We start from the raw sequence: 19,039 nt of genomic DNA on the forward strand, positions 1-19,039 counted from the left end.
TGCCTCTTTCACTTAATCTCACAACCTTCTGAGGCATCTGTGTCCACCCCATCCATTCCCTACAGTGACCTGTAACATGTGCTTCCTGCCAGAGCCACTGCAATAAACAGCTTCTGGTGGATTCAGCAGCAACTCGGAGAGGACCAGAAATGCTCTCCCTAATAATTCCCGAAGCTAGGATCCCAACCCTACCACTTGGTAGTGGACACACCCTAAGATTGCCGGATCAAGCTGCAGACCCAGAGTCCCTCTACTGGGCTGTGAGAGCCATTGCACTTTACATTAGAAGGAAGTAATCTCATACAGAACCAATTAGGAACACCCAAGAACATCAGCAAACAAGAATCAGAGAGCCCCATCCCACAAGTGACAAAACTGGCCCTAGAATTAGAATTTTTTTTTTTTTCATTACATGGGCTTCTCACTGTTGTGGCCTCTCCCGTTGCGGAGCACAGGCTCCGGACGCGCAGGCTCAGCAGCCATGGCTCACGGGCCCAGCCGCTCCGCGGCATGTGGGATCTTCCCGGACCGGGGCACAAACCCGTGTCCCCTGCATCGGCAGGCGGACTCTCAACCACTGTGCCACCAGGGAAGCCCAGAATTTTTAAGGTATAATCTCCCAGACCATCCAAAGCCCACCTCATTGTTATTCAGATGAAGAAACTGGGCCAGAGCAGAGCCCCAGCAGGGCTCCTTACTTTGGGCCCCTCCTCTCAGCACCATGTTTTGAGGCCTCATTGTTCAACCTTACACCACCCCCCTGTCACTTAGCCAGTATCCAGTCCTAGGGGTTCCAGGCAACAAACCATAATGGAAAAGATATTCTAAAAACGAAGTCAGACAAACAAATGCCATCTGGGTGCTCAGGAATCTAGCCATTTGCTGGCTCCTTTCCTTTTAGGGTTGATTACAAGAGCAGTGGCACCAGAGGGATAATATGTTCCTATTTTTCCCTCTAATCCAGGACACCTGTCCTTTCTTTGGGGAATGTGTAATATTTGGGGCTTCTCCTCAGCACGTGACCAGCCACCTGTTGCTCATGCCTTTCCAAATTGGCCTCTCCGATTTGGGGCTGGCCAACTGGACCCCCATCCACAATAGAATGTGGGCAGCCGAATATGCTAAGTTTGAAGAGTCTGGAGTCTCTTGGAAATTAGCAGGTCAGGATAGTGCTCTCTAGCAGAATATACATCATGACACCCCCTCCCCTTAAATGTGATAGCTCTGGTAGACTGTCGTAAGTCTTTGAAGAGAAAGGAAGGCTGGAGTTCACCGCAGTCTGTCACTTTATTTCACCTCCACTGCCATTCATTCATTCATTCATTCATTGACCACCTGCTCTGTGTCACTCACTGCCAATCGTCCACTCATGGAATCATCCCACAAACATGTACGGGGCCTCTGCTGAGAGCAAAGCCCCATGCTGGATGCCATGGGAGACCCAGCAATGAAGAAAGCTCGGCTCCCACCCAGAAGGAGCTCTTAATTTAGTGGGAGTGATAAATCCACAAGCTACTATGTTTTAAGGCCGTATGTACTGGGAATGATACGAAGAACGATGGATCATAGAGGAGAGAGAAGTCACTCCCAGCTGGCAGGTAAGAAGGGTCACAGTGTGTCATGTGAAAGGTGGACCTCGAGGAAGGGCAGGGTTTGGACAGGCAGAGTGCACGGGTGGTTGAATCGATGTGGCGGCAGAGATCTGAAAACCAGGGGGTCCTCCTGGCTGCTGTGCAGGGCACATGCACTGCCAGAGGAGTAAGCGGAGGTGGAGGATGGAGAGAGACCCCAAATTCTAGTAGGCGTGAAAGGTCTGAGGCTTTGTTATTTTCCTGGCCCCTTAGGCTCTGAGGTTTGGCACCCCATCTGCAAACAGGCAGCCCGGGCAGAGAAGAAGTTAAAGGTAAGCAAGCTGGTGGCGATACCAAACCAGCTACTTCCAGCTGCAGGCTGGGGGCACTGTGCTTTACTAGAGAGTCATTCCTTAGTGTGTACACTTTCAAATGTGTGCCTGTATCCTTGGATTTCCTTAATAGTAACATCCACCTCATGGGGTTTTTGAAGGGATTAAGACATTGGATGTGAGAGCGCTTTGAAAACAGTAAAGCACTATATGAATGTGAGTTTTTAGTGTTTCTGGGGTGAGGCTATACCCTTCCCATTACTTACCAAGATGGTGACCTCTCTGAGGCACGTAGGCCATGGTTTTTTCCCAGCCGAAGGTCATTAATAACGGTGGTTAAAATTGTCACAGAAGTTGACAGTTTGCAAGGCATCTTCACAGCCACCGTCTGATTTGATTTAACACCATTGGGCAGGTGGGTTAGGAATTGTGTCTTTGCTTTGCTTGTGAGAAAACCAAGGCCTTAAAGAGGGCGGTGACTTGCCCACAGTAATGCAGCCAGGCAGAAGCACAGCCAGCGTCCCCAGGCACACGCTAGAGCAGCTGAGGTCCTGTGTCCCTCTGAATGACTGTGCTCTGACAAGTACTAGGAAGTCCTGTGAATCTGAGTTCTTGATCCAAGGACTGCAGGAGGGGTGGGGCACAGCTCCTGAGTCTTTGATGGTATGGAGGGGAGACCTGGGTTGTGTGTTGGGGTGTCTCTACACTCTGGCCCCCAGATATCAACTTGGCCCTTGGGACGCTATTAAAGTTACCTGCTAGAATCTCAACTAAAAACACGTGTACAGTTTCTGACCAGCTGGTTAAACATTATCCCCTTTGCCATCTCATCTGTTTCATTTGTGAAAGAGCTGGTCTATTGATGCATATTTTTCTTTGAGCTGTGAGTTTTTTCCCCTGTTTCTTCCAAGGCCTCTCCCTTTTAAGGTATAAGAAAACCTTATTGTCCTTTTCTTCCACAGTTTCCTTCTCTTTGTTGGCATTTCTCAAATTTCAGTTGTCCCTCTACAACCCCGATGCTTTTTGCTGTATCTGTGTATCACCCGTATTATTATATGCTTCATTTTTTTCTTTACATCAACTCACTACTTTTTACTTAATCAAACTTATTTTAAAATAAAACTTTATATCACCCAGTGGAAAACCAGTATTATTTTTTATAAATAGAAGGTTAACCCTAAAGTAAATTCATTGAAAATGAAATATTTCTTAACAGTAACTCTTAGAAATTCTAGCTAAATCATGTTACCTGAACTTTCTTTATTTAAAGAAAAGGAGGGAGGGGGTGAGGTGTGGAAGGTGGAATTAGCAATTGTTATTGAAATGTATTAGGACCAAATTAAGACTTCCTCCTTGATCTAACCAAGAGGACTGAAATAGAATTTTACATTTTATTCTCTCACTCTGTGACTCAATATTATCAAATTTTCTGCCAAAATTCATCTCCCCAGAGCCACACTAGTTCGCAATCTACAGTTTGGGAGACAGTGCTCTATAGTCCAACTTAGAATGCTTTAAATTGCAGGATGAGAGGTCTGGAAGGGAATGTAGCAGTCCTTGAGACCAGCCCCTGCATTTCACAGATCAGGAATTCAGGATCCCTAAAATCGCATAGTTTACCAGTGGTCCTTGATTTCCAATCTGTTTATTTTTTTAACCACATCACGCTCTTAGATGCAGCAAGATAAACTTTGTGCTGTTCTGTTAAAGGAGCCATTAGTCCATCATTGCCATTGTCCAGAGAAAGATTTTGTAAGTTTCTCACTGAGGTTGATGTCATTTTGCAATGGATACACTATAAAAAGAATCAGTATGTTGTGCAATTACATGACGTTTAACCTACCTTTATGTTTTGTATAAACAAACTGCTAAGGAATGATGATAACCAGTTTTATTCATTTAAAGTAAATACATTATTGACTGGGATAAGCCAAAATGAAGAGTTTTATGAGTAGCTTCCTATCTAAGAGGCCAATTAAAATATGTTTAAAAAAATCCTGTTCAACAGCATAAAGTCCTGTGCATTTCCAATTTCATTCACAAGCAGATATTGATTAAAAAGGCAGAAAATAAAGAGACACTACAGAAACAGCCAGAGAGTGCTTCTAGCAGTATTGCTAATGTTCCCCGAAGAACTGCGTTCTTATAGCCCCATCTCCCCCCTCCCCACAAGGCTGGAGATGCCGTCTCTCACCCTCTGTCTTCATCTCTCCCACAGCATAGGCGGACGTCTGAAACTTCCATCTCACCCCCTGGATCTAGCATCGGGTCACCCAACCGAGTCATCTGCGTATGTATCACTTTTCAGCCACCGAACAGCCTTGCTCATCCCCAGGCCTGTTAATTAAAGAGTCTCTAAGGACAGCCAAAGACAGCAGTCAGGTTTCCATCCAGCCAATATCTAGTGTGTGCCTGTCATGTGCTAGACTCCGTGCTAGGTCCTGAGGATGCAGTCGGGGACAGGTTAAGACACAGACCCTCACAGAACCCACAGCCTTGTAAATAGTTACAGGGATAACATCAAGTTCAGTAGAAGCTCTGAAACCAATATGATGTGCCTCTTCCCCCTGAGTCCTTGAGACCAGGGCAAAGTGAAATTTGGGTCAGGGTGGTGTTTGGAGTGGGTCTTGGGTGGGACGTTGATGTGGAGATAGTGGCGTGTGATAAAGAGGCAGACAGGAGGAAGAAGCCATATGAATGTGGAAACATGACTATAAAGGGTTTGCAAACATAAAGAAGAGCTTTCTAGTCATGTGAGAAGTCCAGGGATGGAGCAAACTACGCGCATGTATCTGAGTTCCCAGCCCCAGAAGCATTCAAACACAGAGACACTCCTCATTTGCAGGGATGTGGCAGAACGGACAGGAGTTGAGTCAGATGACCTCACAGGTCCCTTGGATATGTAACTTATTCATCCATTCATTAAGCAAATGCATGCTGAACGTCTCCTCTGGGCTAAGTGCTGGGCTCTGGCGAGCTGCACCCGCCTGATGCCTGTCCTCGCGACATTGACCCCATAAGGCCATGGATAATCAGATGCCATTCTAATAAGTGCTAGGGAGAAAAAGTGCAGGGTGCTCTGATGATGCTGCAGATGGACAGAGGGACCTGACAGTCTAGGACCAGTTGGGAGAAGAGTCCTGAGGAAGAAACAGTTAAGCCCACGCCTGAGAGATAGACAGAAATTAGGTAACGGAGGTGAGGAAGGCAGAGCCGGAGAGGACTGCAGTGAGCAGGGGAGGGGCCTGGCAGTCAGCAAACCTTGGCAGCCTTTCTCATGTCAAAGGGCCATGAAGACCAGAAAGGAGGGAAGTGGTCCAGAGCAGGAAACCCACTCCTCATGAGAAGCTCTAGAGACAGTCCCCAAACAAGCCAGCCCTGAGTAGGCCCTGCCCACCATTACTTCATCATTTTTTTCACTCCAGATCCACATTCAGTTTCATCCTTGATCCCTGGATAATGCCCATTGATGAGACTATTTCCTTTCCTTTCTTCCTCTGTTCAAATGAAAAAAAGACCTAAGAGTTATCATTGACTGCAGCTTCAATATGGGTCAGCACGGCCATGTGGCTCCCACAAAAGATAAGAGACTTTGATCACAGGCTGTCCTCCTTGAAGATTCCAGTCCAGAACAAGAGAGATGATAGCTCCCCTGGTGCTGTGAATGGGGCCAGACCACAGTAGGATTAATGAGCTTAGTTTCAGGGCCTACAGGGTGAGAAGGTTACTGACAAAAGTGAGCATGTCTCCAGAAGAGCGTTACCTGACACACACAGCTGCATAGAATGCCACTACCCGCTAGCTGGCCTCCCTGTGCTTCCGGGAAGCCGCCTTGAATTTTGTGAAATAAGTTAGGCCCAGATGACATTCACCCTGGCATTCTGGAGGAAGCTCGTAGAGTTGCCCCTGTGAGAAGCAGCCCCGCTACAGATGAACAGCAGCAGCTGGAGACACCTGCCATTGTGCCCTTCAAATGGGGGCTTATCCACTGAGACCAGTTACCCCTGGCATATCCCAGCATTGGCCTGTGTCTCCCCTCCTGTATTCTCCTGCTCCCACCTCCAGCTGCTCTGGGGAATGACTGCCCTTGTCATGTGAGCCATGTTTTAAGTTAGACCATTCCACACATGGTTTCCAAATTCAGGGAAGAATCCATCCAACCACTTTTGGGACATTTAGTAACAGGCAGAGAGATCCAGTATTGGTTCAGTGTTCATAAATATGGAGGTTTGGTATTAAAATAGAATGATCAGTGAACCTGGAGGGGGCAAGTTCTTTCAAACTTTGCTCCACTCCCCACTGACTGCTGGAATCATCTCCAGCCCAATGTGTCCTCTTCCTTCCTTCCTGGCTAGTTATGTTAGGATGCCTCTGTTCCATCCCTATGCCTCCAGACCTAAGGCTCATTTATAACCCAGTAAACAAGGAAGTATAGGAAGAAATATAAATTTAGTATTTCTGAGGTTTGGAGTAAAGTGCCCAGATAAATACTGACAAGTTTGTAAGATGCCAAGAGCTCTCAAGGTCAAAATCTAACATCCCATGATAAAAGGCAGCAGTTAATTCAGCAAGTGGACTCTCCTAATAAGGTTCCCTCTACCCACACCCCGCCAAATTGGTACAGTTGTGGGTGTCTGGCCTGGGCAGTCTCTGGCAGAAATGAGATGGCACACCTCAAAGGGTTTAAGTGTGGAGGGAGTGTGTACAGAACTGTGGGCAGGGGCAGGGGATCCATAAGACCTAGTGTGGCATCCAGAGTCAGCAACAGCAGGAGGCTGTCACCACCCTAAGCCTAAAGGGAAGGGCTGGCCAGAGCTGCATCTCTGGCAGAGCAGCCGGGACAGGAGCCGAGTCCATCACGGCCGGGCAGGGTGGGTGCAAGGGAGACATGTACACAGCCCCTCTCTCCACTCAGCCTCAGCCTGCAGGTGCCTCTCATTAGCCAAACCCAGCTGAAAGCCAGGGAGCCTGTGACACAGTCCGTGGGACCGCAAGCTCGGACCAGGGCCAGGAGGAGTGGGCAGTGGGTCTCGGGTGAGCAGACAACGAACAGCACGGTGCCCAGACAGCAGTGGGATGGGATGGGTATGAAGGAGTGGAAGGGCCTTGCGAAGTGTTTAAAACATCAACAGTCCCCAGGTCTTTATGAAAGTTGCTCTCTCCATGGCAGTCTTGGCCCTGAGATTTACCTGGCCCCCCAGACACTGGGAGAATGTTATAGGATAATACAGTCTCCTTGGATTCTCTCTTAATCTACCTCATCTCAGGACCTTGTAAGCCACAGTGTTTTGGGGGGACAGATCCTGACTGACCATAGCAGAAACAGGGTGACCAGAAACAGAGGGAATGGCTGGAAGACGCAGATGTGGAAAGGACGTGGCTTCAGGAGCCACGAGATGGAAGCTGTCCTGAGCGGGGGAAGCTGTCTAAGTCCTTGTGGTTCTAGAGGGTTGAACTCAGGCCAAGGCAGGTGGTAGGCAGAGGCTCGCTTCAGTTTGATGCGAGGAGCAGCTCTCTGAGAGTGCAGCCCTCTGCCAGTTGTTAAAAGACAGTGAACTCGCCATCCTGGGAAGCCAGGAGAGGCCAGTGGAGGGGGCATGCTCCCAGGCTAGACTGCCTGGGTTTGAATTCTGGTACAGCTACTTATTAGCTGTGACCTTGGGCGAGTTCACTGATTTCTCTGTGCCTGTTTCCTTATGCAAAAACGAGGATAATATTAGTATGTACTATTAGAGTTGGTGGTTGTATGGATTAATGGAGTTAAACCATAAAAGGGACTTAGGATGGAGTCTGGCTCACAATAAGTGGTCATCAAGTGTTAGCTAGTGTTTTACTGCCATGATTAATTCTGTCTTTACAATCTTCATCATCTTCTTCAAGGATGCTGTGAATGAAGATGCCCTCACTGTGTGGGGTTTGGAAGGCTGGATTCAGCCCTACTGGCTAAGTGGTACAAGTTGCAGAATCTTTTGAGCCTCAGTTTCCTCATCTGGAAAATAGGAATCATATTTTTTTAATTTACTTTTTATTTTATGTTGGAGGATAGTTGATTTACAACGTTGTGTCAACTTCAGGTGTACAGGTGTACCATAGCTGAGTCAGCTAAAGTGACTTAGCTATACATACAGATATATCCATCCTTTTCAGATTCTTTTCCCATATAGGTTATTACAGAATATTGAGTAGAGTTCCCTGTGCTATACAGCAGGTCCCTGTTGACTGTCCATTCCTTGTATAGTAGTGTGTATATGTCAATCCCAAACTCCCAGTCTATTCCTCCCCGCTCCCACCTTTCCCCCTTGGCAACCATCGAAGTCTGTGAGTCTGTTTCTATTCTGCAAATAAATTCATCTGTATCATCCTTCTAGATTACACATATAAGTGATATCATATGATATTTGTCTTTCTCTGTCTGACTTACTTCACCCAGCATGACAATCTCCAGGTCTATCCACGTTGCTGCAAATAGCATTATTTCACTCTTTTTTATGGCTGAGTAATAATTCCATTGTATATATGTACCATGTCTTCTTTATCCGTTCCTCTGTCAATGGACATTTAGGTTGCTTCCTTGTCTTGACTATTGTAAATAGTGCTGCTATGAACATTGGGGTGCATGTATCTTTTCGAATTATGGTTTTCTCCAGATATATGCTCAGGAGTAGGATTGCTGGATCATATGGTAGTTCTATTTTTAGTTTTCTGAGGAAGCTCCATACTGTTCTCCATAGTGGCTGTACCAATTTACATTCCCACCAACAGTGTAGGAGGGTTCCCTTTTCTCCACACCTTTTCCATCATTTATTGTTTGTAGACTTTTTGATGATGGCCATTCTGACTGGTATAAGGTGATACCTCATTATAGTTTTGATTTATGTTTCTTTAATAATTAGTGATGTTGAGCACCTTTTCATGTGCTTTTTGGCCACCTGTATGTCTTCTTTGGAGAAATGTATATTTAGATTCTTTTGAATTTCATTCTTTTACATGTCGGTGTCCAGTTTTCACAGCACCACTCATTGAAGAGACTGTCTTTTCTCCACTGTATATTCTTGCCTCCTTTGTCAATAGATTAATTGACCATAGGTGTGTGGGTTTATTTCTGGCATTTCTCTCCTGTCCCATTGATCTATATTTCTGTCTTTGTGCCAGTACCATACTGTTTTGATGACTATAGCTTTGTAGTATAGTCTGAAGTCAGGGAGCCTGATTCCTCCAGCTCCATTTTTCTTTCTCATAATTGTTTTGGCTATTTGGGGTCTTTTGTGTTTCCATACAAACTTAAAAATTTTTTTGTCCTAAAAAATAAGAATAATACTGACACTCACTTCACAGAGGCATCCTGACATTTGGAGGAGATCATTCCTATATAGCACAGGACCTCACACATATGTTCTGTCAATATGGTGTCAATGTGAGCCCAGGTGGAATGAATGACCTGTCTTATTCTCACATTCTGTGAGTCTTCCATCCTAGCTGGAGAAGCTCATCCCCCTCTATGCCTGGCTTTTGTTTCCTCTCCCCTTTCCCACTTATCTTTCTGCTTCTTTCCTGTCCATTTCCCTCTTCCTCAGGCTAAAGTGGATAATGAGATCCTTAATTACAAAGACCTGGCAGCTCTCCCCAAGGTTAAGTCCATCTACGAGGTACAACGCCCCGACCTCATTTCCTACGAGCCTCATTCCAGATACACGTCCGACGAGATGCTGGAGAGGTGTGGCTATGGAGAGGTACGGCATCTCGCCCTCTCTCTGGGGCTGCTGGAGGAGAGGAGGGCCCTCAGGGTCCCCAGGCCCCTCCATCACAGAGACTTCAGCCTCCATAGTGTTGGCCCCCAGACTCTTTTAAACTGGTATTTATAGTTCAACACTTAAAAATCAAGTGATTTCATCCAAAATCTGGCTTCTCTCGAAAAATCGGAGCTGGCAACACTACACCAGTGTTTCCACCACCTAGAGATGGGGAGCAGCTCCCTCTATAGGCAGGACATGGGCTCCCCAGTTCTCCCCAATCCCCACTACTCTCTGAGAACCCCAACATAAAAGCCAAGAACCTGTGACCACTTATCACCTGAGCTGTTGTTTCTCTTACAGTGGAGAGATTTTATACACAGCCTACGGCTCTCATCCCCAGCTGTGCTCAGTGGCCATTTAGGTTTATAATTCCCAGTTAGGTAGGTTCTCTGGGTGCTGCCCCTGGCCTTAAGCCCCTGTGCTCAGAGCAAGAGACACTCTTATAAAAAGTACACATCGGAAGGCTTTTGAAATAATTAAATGGTTGCTGGACAAGAGAAAGTGTTTCCTGGAGAAGGCAGGGTGGCTGTTACCCTGGAGGTCCTGACAGTTTACATCCCAGGAGGTTTCTCACCCCACCCCAGGCCCCTGAGCTGAGATCATTTGGAGCTTCAGAAGGAGCCCCGGCCTCATCCGTACTTCACCACTATCCCCTTCCTCTCTAAGGAGAATGGGGTTCCATTTGGTTTAAGACCCCAATGCTGAGATTCTCTACGTTCTGGCGTCTGAAATGGACCAGGAAAAAGGGACCAAGCGTTTGGTAGAAGCTGATTCCCTGAAGCCAGAGATGGCAAACTGGGGCCCATAGGCCACAGCCAGCCCTCAGATTTGTTTTGTTTCACTCACAGAGTGTCTTTTTTAAATGTAAATTAGTTGTCAACATTTAAACATTAGGAGATTTCACATAAGAGTCTGCACTTCTGCCTTGTCTTGGAAATTTAAGAAGCTGTGTTAGCATGGGATGGACGGTCCAGCCTGGCCTGGGTGCCCTGGAGCTGAGCGCCATCCCCTCGGCAGGCGCTGCCTTCCATCCCCAGCTTGCCCCCCCCGCCCCAACTCCTGCATCGATGGCATCAGCCTGGCCCTTGCTTGGCCCTGCATTTGGGAGCCTTGCCCTGGGTCCTGTCCTTATGAGCCACAGAAGGGCGTGAACTGGTAGAGGCACAGGGAAGGGACATGAACTGGCTCTGAGCTTGCGGTGGGGAAGCCTGGGCCCAGGTGAAGACCCTACTGCTTCTTCCCTGAGGGGCCCCGAGCCATCTCATCCCCTCTTTGGGCTGTAGTTTTTTCCATTTGTAAAAAGAGCATAGTCTCAAGGTTTCCTCCCACCCGTGAGCACTGCTGATATTCTGGGGAGCTGAGGCCGTTCTCTGGGGTGGGGGACAAGGGGCAGCTGCAGGCTTCTCTCTGCTCCCTGTAACCACTCTCTGTCCCTCCCTCTTGCCCTCCTCTCTCCTTTCCCTCCTTCCATGGCTGCCTTCAAACTTCGCTTCCAAGTCGCTGGGGACCTTATCTCCCTACTCCCAGGTAATTAAACTGGTTCCAGAAGACCTTTTCTATAATTGTGTCCTTTATGCTGACCAAGCAGACCCCCAATTTCCCCCCAACCCACTGAAGCCCCTGAAGGTGCTCCCCCAATGCAAACAGAGACAGGGAGACTTAGGAGCATGACCTGGAGGAAGCGGCAGTGGCTTAAAGGGTAGAGATGGCTGGGAGCGAACCTTTCTACCCAGAGATGGCCTCCCTGATGCTTCTGTGATCCTTGGCCAGGATTCCAGGGTCCTGACCCACGGGTTCCATTCAAGGGCATGTGAGTGACGGGTGAAGGCCCTGGAAAGTCTCTGCAGCCTTCCTTGGGCTGTGCATGTAACCCAGGGAGGGGGTCTCTATTCAGAAGGGCAAAACCGTGCTTCAGCCCCTGGGATCCCAGGTTCCATGTCACTTCCCCACCTGACTGCTGGACCCCTGGGCTATAGGCCCCCTAATTGCAGATCTTGCTTACGGCCCTGCTTCCTCCCCCAGGACATCTATGAGAACCTGGACCTCCGGCAGAGACGGGCCTCCAGCCCGGGATACATCGACTCCCCCACCTACGGCCGGCAGGGCATGTCCCCCACCTTCTCCCGCTCTCCTCATCACTATTACCGCTCCGGTAAGGACGGGGGAAGCTCCCGAAGGGACAGGAAGGGCCAGGGGTGACAACACAGTGCCTAGATGTCCCCAGCTGCTGAGACAGCATGGGGCTTCCCTGGGTTATCTCCATTACAACATGGTCCTCTGGAGGCTCGTGGCCACCCAGGCCTCACTGAGTCCCTGCAGATGCCACTGGCAGGGGAAGAAGAGGGGTACGTGGTACTGAGATGCAGCAGGAAGGTGGGTGGCGTGCTGCTGCGGGGAGGGGAGTGGCAGGAAGCCCAGCCGTCCTGGCTGGAAGAAAACGTCTCCATCCTCATCCTTTGTCCTGTCCCATCCAGAGGGCAGAACCAGAGGATCAGAAATGGGGCAGTGTCCTGGCCTTCACCTGAGGGCCACCCTGAGGTTAGGGATGAAGCAGGCAGAGCAATTTAGGGAGGGGCCCAGGTGGGGAGCTAAGAGGAGCAAAGACGCCTTCCTGAAGCTCAGTGCTGTTGACTCTTAGAACCCACAAAATCTGACTTTGGGGTGAAGCAGGACAACAGGGTCAAGCCTGTTTCTGCAGACCCGGTGCATGAGAGCACAGCCCCCATCCCTGCTGTCATCACCTCACTGCTGCCGTAACCACCGCCACTGCATTAATGCCTGTTTTCTCTGTGCCTCTGCTCTCTCTGGGGACCACTGCCTGCGTGCTCCAGGGCCCGAGAGTGGCCGGAGCTCTCCATACCATAGCCAGTTAGATGTGAGGTCCTCCACTCCAACCTCTTACCAGGCTCCCAAGCACTTTCACATCCCAGGTAGGCTGCCAGCCCGGAATTCCTGGCATGGATGCTGCATGCTCTGTGGGGTCGCCGGGCGCCCTGCACCGGCACCGAGGAGAAACTGGGTGCTGGGGACCCTCCCTAACCAGTCACCCGCACTAACTGGCCTCCAGCTCCGACACGCCCACTGGCCTTAGCCCACTCCCTAGACAGAACCAGCCTTGATTAGGACCACCAGGAAGCAGCCCAGGGAAGTGCCTCGAATGTCCAAGGGCTGTGATGGGACATGGCAGTAACTGTGCTGAAGGTCACGGGCTTTTGGGATTGAATCCTTGATTCTGCTGCTTATAAGCTTGTGACCTCAGACCAGCTACTTAGCTTCCTTGAGCTGTGTTGTTCCTTCTGGACAGCCAGGCACTGTTCTGGGTCCTGAAAGTGCAACTGTGCTCAAACCAGCCCAGATCCTTCAGGGTGTTTAAGTTCTAATGTGGGGAGAGAGCTAATAAATGAGTAAACAAATAAGTAAAAGGATAATTTCAAGAGATATAGGTGCTAAACATAATAAAACAGGGCACTGTGATAGAGTGACGGCGTGGGGGAGGCTGGGCTATGTGAGGTGGTCAGGGAGGGCTTCTTGGAGGAGGTGACAATGAAGCCAAAAGAGAGCCCAGGGAAAAACATCCTGGGCAGAGGGAACAGCAAGTCCAAAGGCCCTGAAACACTGAGCCTGCAGCTGGCCAGCATGGCTGGAGGTGGTGAGCATGAGGGAAAGTGATGGGAGGTAAGAGGAAGGCAGGGGCTGGGTGACCTGGGACAAAGTCTCACCCTGAGCTACAGCAGAGCCGAGCCTAGACCCCCGTCTCCCAACTCTGAGCTCAGGTTTTCACTCCCCACTCACTTTTCCCCAAGAGTTGGTCTTGCCATTTCATCTACACCTTTCTCAGTTGCCCCAGAAAGATCCCATCCAGCCTACTGGGGAGGAGGGGGTGAGAGTGCTAACTGTGGCTGTGGGGTTCTGGGGACGCCCACGTGGAATGAGGCATGGCTGCCGGGTGGGCACCTTCCCGCATGGGGTCTTGCTGAGCACGCGCCTGCCTTATGCCTTCATGCCCACCATCCAAGCCCCAAGCCCCTGCCTCAGCCCCATTTGAATCCATCCATTCCTTTCCCCTCACCTTTCTTGCAACCTGATGGGATGAGGTTGGAAGCTCACCTTTGGAAGAGGAAGTCCACTGGGGGAAAGATGGGGGAGCCTTGGGAGAAGTTGCTAACCACCTCTCTCTTCTGGGACCCACTGACCAACTGGCCGTCTCCTTTTCTCCTGTCTTTCTCTCTCCTCCCCACTGTCCCTTCCCGGTCTGACTGGCAGCTGGAGAAAGTAACATCTACCGGAAACCCCCGATCTACAAACGGCATGGTATGGTCAGGGGCAGAGAGGGCTTGGCCAGGCAAGGGGAGGGGCAGTTCATCGTCTGTGCAGATGGCTCTGTAGGGCCACCAGAGGGACACATACAAGGCTGCAACTCGGTCCTTCTTGTCGGCTGCCCCCCAGTCACTCAAGGTGGCCTTGGGGAGGGGGGTTGGTGTCATTTCAAAATGGCAAGGAAGGCCTTGTATCCCCTACATCCTTTCCCACCATCTCCTCACTACCCCCCTTGCCCTGCTATCTGCTATCCTAAAGCCCATGGTCAGAGAAACCCTTGTCAAATGCATGTAGCCCTGGGAGAGTGACACTCCAAGGCGCTGGTACTCAAACTTGGACGTTCATTAGAATCATGTGGAATGCATACAGATTCCTGGGCCCACCCCAGACTTAATGAATCCAAATTTTGTATTTGTTAACAGTTTCTCCAGGTGATTCTAATGTCCAGCCCAGCTTGGGAACCACTGCTCTAAACTGTTCTCAGTCACCATGTCCTGAGAGTAGATGGAGGCCTGGAGAGGGGAGACAGATGAGAAAGGAGCTGAGGGTGCCTTCATTCATTCATCCATATAGCGTTTCTTACAGAACTGTCTGTGGGCCAACTGCACCCAAGAGATTTATTTAAAAAACAGATACCTTGGCCCCCTCCCCTGCCCTAGACTTCCTTAATTAGAAATACTGAGAGTTTGCCCCACGAATCTGCCCTGCAATCAGTTCCATTCACAATTCCTACCTGTGCTCCCTGTGGGAGCCACCACTGAGACCCGTTCGTTCTTGCAAAAGCACTCAGCTGAACGAGCACACCCCTTCCTCTGAGGATGCAGAAGCACAGCTGCCACCCTGTATCACCCTTAGGTACCTATGGGTGCCTGTGGGATCACAGGGGGAACACAGAATTGGACGAGCATGGAGACAGGCAGAAGCAGCCCTGTACTGGGATCTAAACTCACTGGGCTGATGGAGGAGGTGGTACAAGTATAAACAGTGGCTCTGGGTGCTTACGACCTGACAATTTAGACAAACATCCTCGACTTCGGAGCGGACTGGGCTGGGGTCCAGGTGCGTCCTGAGCAGTGCACACCTACCTGTGGCTGTGGAGGACACGCCATGTACCCGCAGTGGCCACAGAAAGGCACCAACCCTGACAAAGGTAGTTTAACTTTACGTCCAGAAAAGGCCCCCAGGTCCCAAGCCCCTCAGGACTGTGTGGGATTTTGTAGGTGGGCCTGAGGGGCAGCACCAAAGCGGGCTCAGGAGGAGTCCGGGCTGGAGGTGGATTGTGCAGATGAGAGGGTGGGTGAGAGGGCTGAATGAGAGTGGCTGGAGTGGGAGGGGCTGCACAGGACCCACATCAAAGAGGATCTGCAAGCTTTGGGAGCAAGTGCTGCTGGCTGGCTGAGAGCCATCCCAGGACCCTCTGCTGCTCTGGCTCCACGGAGCCTAGGGCTTGTCCCTATAGCTTCTCCCTCCTGAGAAATGATCAGGGGCCCCATCTCCTTTCCCCAGCCCGCCCTCTGCCCTAGTCAGCTTCTCACCAGTCTTGGGCGTGATAGTCATTGCCCTGGAAGGTTTTGTGCCTACAGTGGGTTTGATGGTCACCCCCATGTTGCGGACTTCAGGGGGAAGCTTAGAGCTGGATGACACCTCAGCCAGCAGACCAGTTCTGATACAGACAAGGAAACTGAGGTGGAGAGGGGCACGATTTGCCCAGTGCTACAGCTGAGTTAAGTGGCAGAACTGGAACCAGAACCCAGCGTTGCTGACTCCCTGGCCAGTGCTCCTTCCCTCAGGCCATCTAGTCTCCCCCAAGAAGGATTTGTCATTTCAGTATGAGGAGAAAGGTGACCTGACTCAACATGCAGCAGGCCCTGCTTGGCGATCCCACCCAAGATGTGGCTCGAATCCACAACAAGGCTGGCTTCTCGAGGGTGAGGAACGTAGTAAGGGCAAGGACTCACCTGGGACCTGTCTAATCTTACTTAAAGGAGCCATGGCCTTAGTGTTCACTTAGGAGAGTCTGTGGAATTGGTAGAAGGAGCCCTGAGCTGGGGTCTGATCCAGTTCTGGTCTAACTTGCTGTGTGGTCTGAGCAAGACCCTTCCCCTCTCAGGTGTTCAGATTCCCAACCATAAAACGAGAGGCTTGGCCTCAGTGCTTTTCCAGCTCCAATGCTCCGTGTCCCAGACCCTGGCCTGGACGTGGCCTCTCTCCCCAGGGCTGGAGCCTGGCTGAGACAAGGGAGAGTATGTCCAGGACACTCTTCTAGGACATTCTGCCTCCCTGAAGCTCTCTTTTTGGGTCCTTTGCAGGTGATTTGTCGACAGCAACCAAGAGCAAAACAAGTGAAGACATCAGTCAGGCCTCCAAGTACAGTCCAGCCTTCTCGCCAGACCCCTACTATGCTGCAGAGTCTGAGTACTGGACCTACCACGGGTCCCCCAAAGGTATCGCCCCTCACAGGGGAGCCAGGACCAGAGCCCCGTCACCTACGCCAGGGACACAGGGCCAGCACAGACAGTTGCCCACTCCTTCACACGATAGTTCATTTATTCATTCAGCAAACAGGTACTAAGGGCAGCCATGGGCCCCAGGGAGATACTAGGAAGCAAACCAGATCAGGTCCTTGCCCTTGTGTATGAGATGTCGGCCCCAACTGAAGAGGGAGGTGATGTACAGCAGGTGAGGTACAGGAGGTAGAAGCGCTGGTGGTAGGGGCACGCCGTCCAGTCTGGAAGATGACAAAAGCTGCTCAGATGCAGAGCCTCAGCTACCACAGGAAGGGTGAGGAGCAGGTAAGCCAGCAGAGTGTGGAAATGCACCTGCAACGACCCAAGACGGGAGGGTTGGCTCCGCTGGAGCAAAGGAACGGCTGTCAGCTCAACCTTGAGCTCAGAGAGGGAGGGGAGCGGGTGGGGGACGAGAGGCCAGATCCCACAGGGCCTTGTGGGTCGAGGTCAGGATTTGGGTCTTTATCCAAAATAGGAGGTTGTTAAAAGTGGTGACATGAACAGATTTGTGTTTTTAAGAGACCACTTTGGCTGTAGGTAGAAAATGGTTTGGAGAACAGAAAAGAGAGGATGTTGGGAGATGGAAGTCTCTCACAGGCACCCTGGCAAGGGGTCCTAATGGTCCTCAAGGTGCCATCCCACCTAATCAGACATCCCAGTCTGTTTCTTTTAAGTATGTGGAGGAGTTGTCAGTAAGTGCCACTTAGATTCAACACATACACCTTTAGTAATGAATGTCCATTTTGAACAAAGCTTCATGGGAGCTCAGATATGACCCTGTGCCACCCTCAAAGAATTCTCCACTTAGAAAAGGGATAAGACACAAGCACAACTATAACCCAAAGTGGACAGTGATCAGTGCCCATGGGAGCTAGTGTTCAGAGGCTGCACAGGCGAGAGAGACCAGACCCAACAGGCATGAGGGGGGAGAGGGGGAATCTTAGATGAGACTATTTCAGTCTCTCTCTCTCTCTCTCCCTCTCTCTCTCCCTCTCACTCTCCCTCTCTCTCTCCCTCTCTCTCTCTCTCTCACACACACACACACACACACACACACACACACACACACACACACACACACACACACACACACACACACACACACACACACACACACACACTCTCTCTCTCTCTCTCTCTCTCTCTCTCTCTCTCTCTCTCTCTCTCCAAAAGCCTTAAGCCAAAACAGGGATTTTCTGGGTCATGTGACTGAAAGTTTTTGAGGCATAGCTGGATCTAGAGGTAGATGAGCATCATCAGGACTTGACCTGTCCTGTGGGTTGGGTGGCTCCAGTCTCAGGCTGATTCTGCCCTTATCATGGGAAGACGAGTTCTGGCAGGTCCAGGTTACCTCCCTTCCTTGGCAGAAAGAGGGCTTTTTCTCCTACCAGCGGCAGGAAAAGTCCCAACGTTGAGGTTTATTAGATCTGTCTGGGCAGTCAGCTTCACCTGCACTTTGCAGCCCAAGAATGGGAAGGGATGCTGGCCATCTCAGTATAGGGAGACCCATAGTGGAGGCAGTTCACCAAAGTGCACTTGTGCGGGGTCACTCAGCTAGAAAGTGGTGGAGCCAAGAGGAAACCCCCACCTGTCAAGGCTGTACTGCCCCCCTATGCCCTCTCGCCTGAATAGGCTGAGTGGGGAGCATGGGCGAGAGCTGATCCTAGCTGTCTTTTGGCAGTGCCCCGAGCCAGAAGGTTCTCATCTGGAGGAGAGGAGGACGATTTTGACCGCAGCATGCACAAGGTAAGCAGGCCACACCACTGAATGAGATGCTTAGACGGTATGTTACTGAGGAGTTTTTCATTTGTGAGGGACAGAAACCAAATTCAAGCTCACTCATGATAGAAAAGAGAAAGGCAAAACTTGGCAAAACTGAAAAGTCAACTGGTAGGATTAGCTGCAGGTACAACTTGATCCAGCTGCTAAACAAATTGCCATAGGGGAAATTCTCTCTCTCTGCTCTTACGCTGGATTGCCTCTGCATTGGCCTCAGGCTCAAGCAGGTTCTTCTCATGTTGTGGTCAATGGATGCCAGTGACTTGTGCATCACTGGTGGGGATGGAAGGTGGTGCAGCTGCTGAGAAAGAGTTTGTGGTCCCTCAAAAAGTTACCACATAGAACTACCATAGAAACTGTCGACTGAAAAAAAAAAAAAAAAAAGCACAACCTGAAAGTTGAGAACTATGTTTTATTCAGCAGACATACCGAGGACCTAAGCCCAGGAGACAGCCTCTCAGGTAGCTCTGAGAGAGTGTTCCAAAGAGGTAAAGGGAGGAGCCAGGAATATGTAGGAGTTTTTGCAAAAATAAAATCAGGAAGTCGAACATCACAAGATTGCTGCTAATTAATGAAAAAACAGACATCTACAGTTAATGAATTTAGTGCTTTTCTATGTATGGGAAGATGCAAGGCCCTTGGCTCATTGAAATCATTCCTTTAATATACACCTTAACTATCTAGGGCCAGTAACCTGTTTTTCTCCATCCTGAATCCCCTCAGGCTGCACCACTGGTAGT

The 19,039-nt window shown here is 49.9% G+C and overlaps 1 protein-coding gene across 1 annotated transcript in view; it reads left to right on the forward strand.

The window, feature by feature from the left end:
* The window catches only part of ABLIM3 (actin binding LIM protein family member 3), a 150,817-nt gene that overhangs the window by 106,338 nt on the left and 25,440 nt on the right, over positions 1-19,039 (forward strand). The window contains exons 9-14 of the mRNA XM_060093610.1: positions 1,845-1,903; positions 4,122-4,193; positions 11,719-11,848; positions 13,960-14,007; positions 16,323-16,457; positions 18,202-18,266. Of these exons, the coding sequence (XP_059949593.1) occupies positions 1,845-1,903; positions 4,122-4,193; positions 11,719-11,848; positions 13,960-14,007; positions 16,323-16,457; positions 18,202-18,266 (509 nt within the window). The remainder of the gene's footprint in view (positions 1-1,844; positions 1,904-4,121; positions 4,194-11,718; positions 11,849-13,959; positions 14,008-16,322; positions 16,458-18,201; positions 18,267-19,039) is intronic.

The sequence above is a fragment of the Mesoplodon densirostris genome, chromosome 3, assembly GCF_025265405.1.
Source record: "Mesoplodon densirostris isolate mMesDen1 chromosome 3, mMesDen1 primary haplotype, whole genome shotgun sequence".
NCBI classification, from domain to species: domain Eukaryota; kingdom Metazoa; phylum Chordata; class Mammalia; order Artiodactyla; family Ziphiidae; genus Mesoplodon; species Mesoplodon densirostris.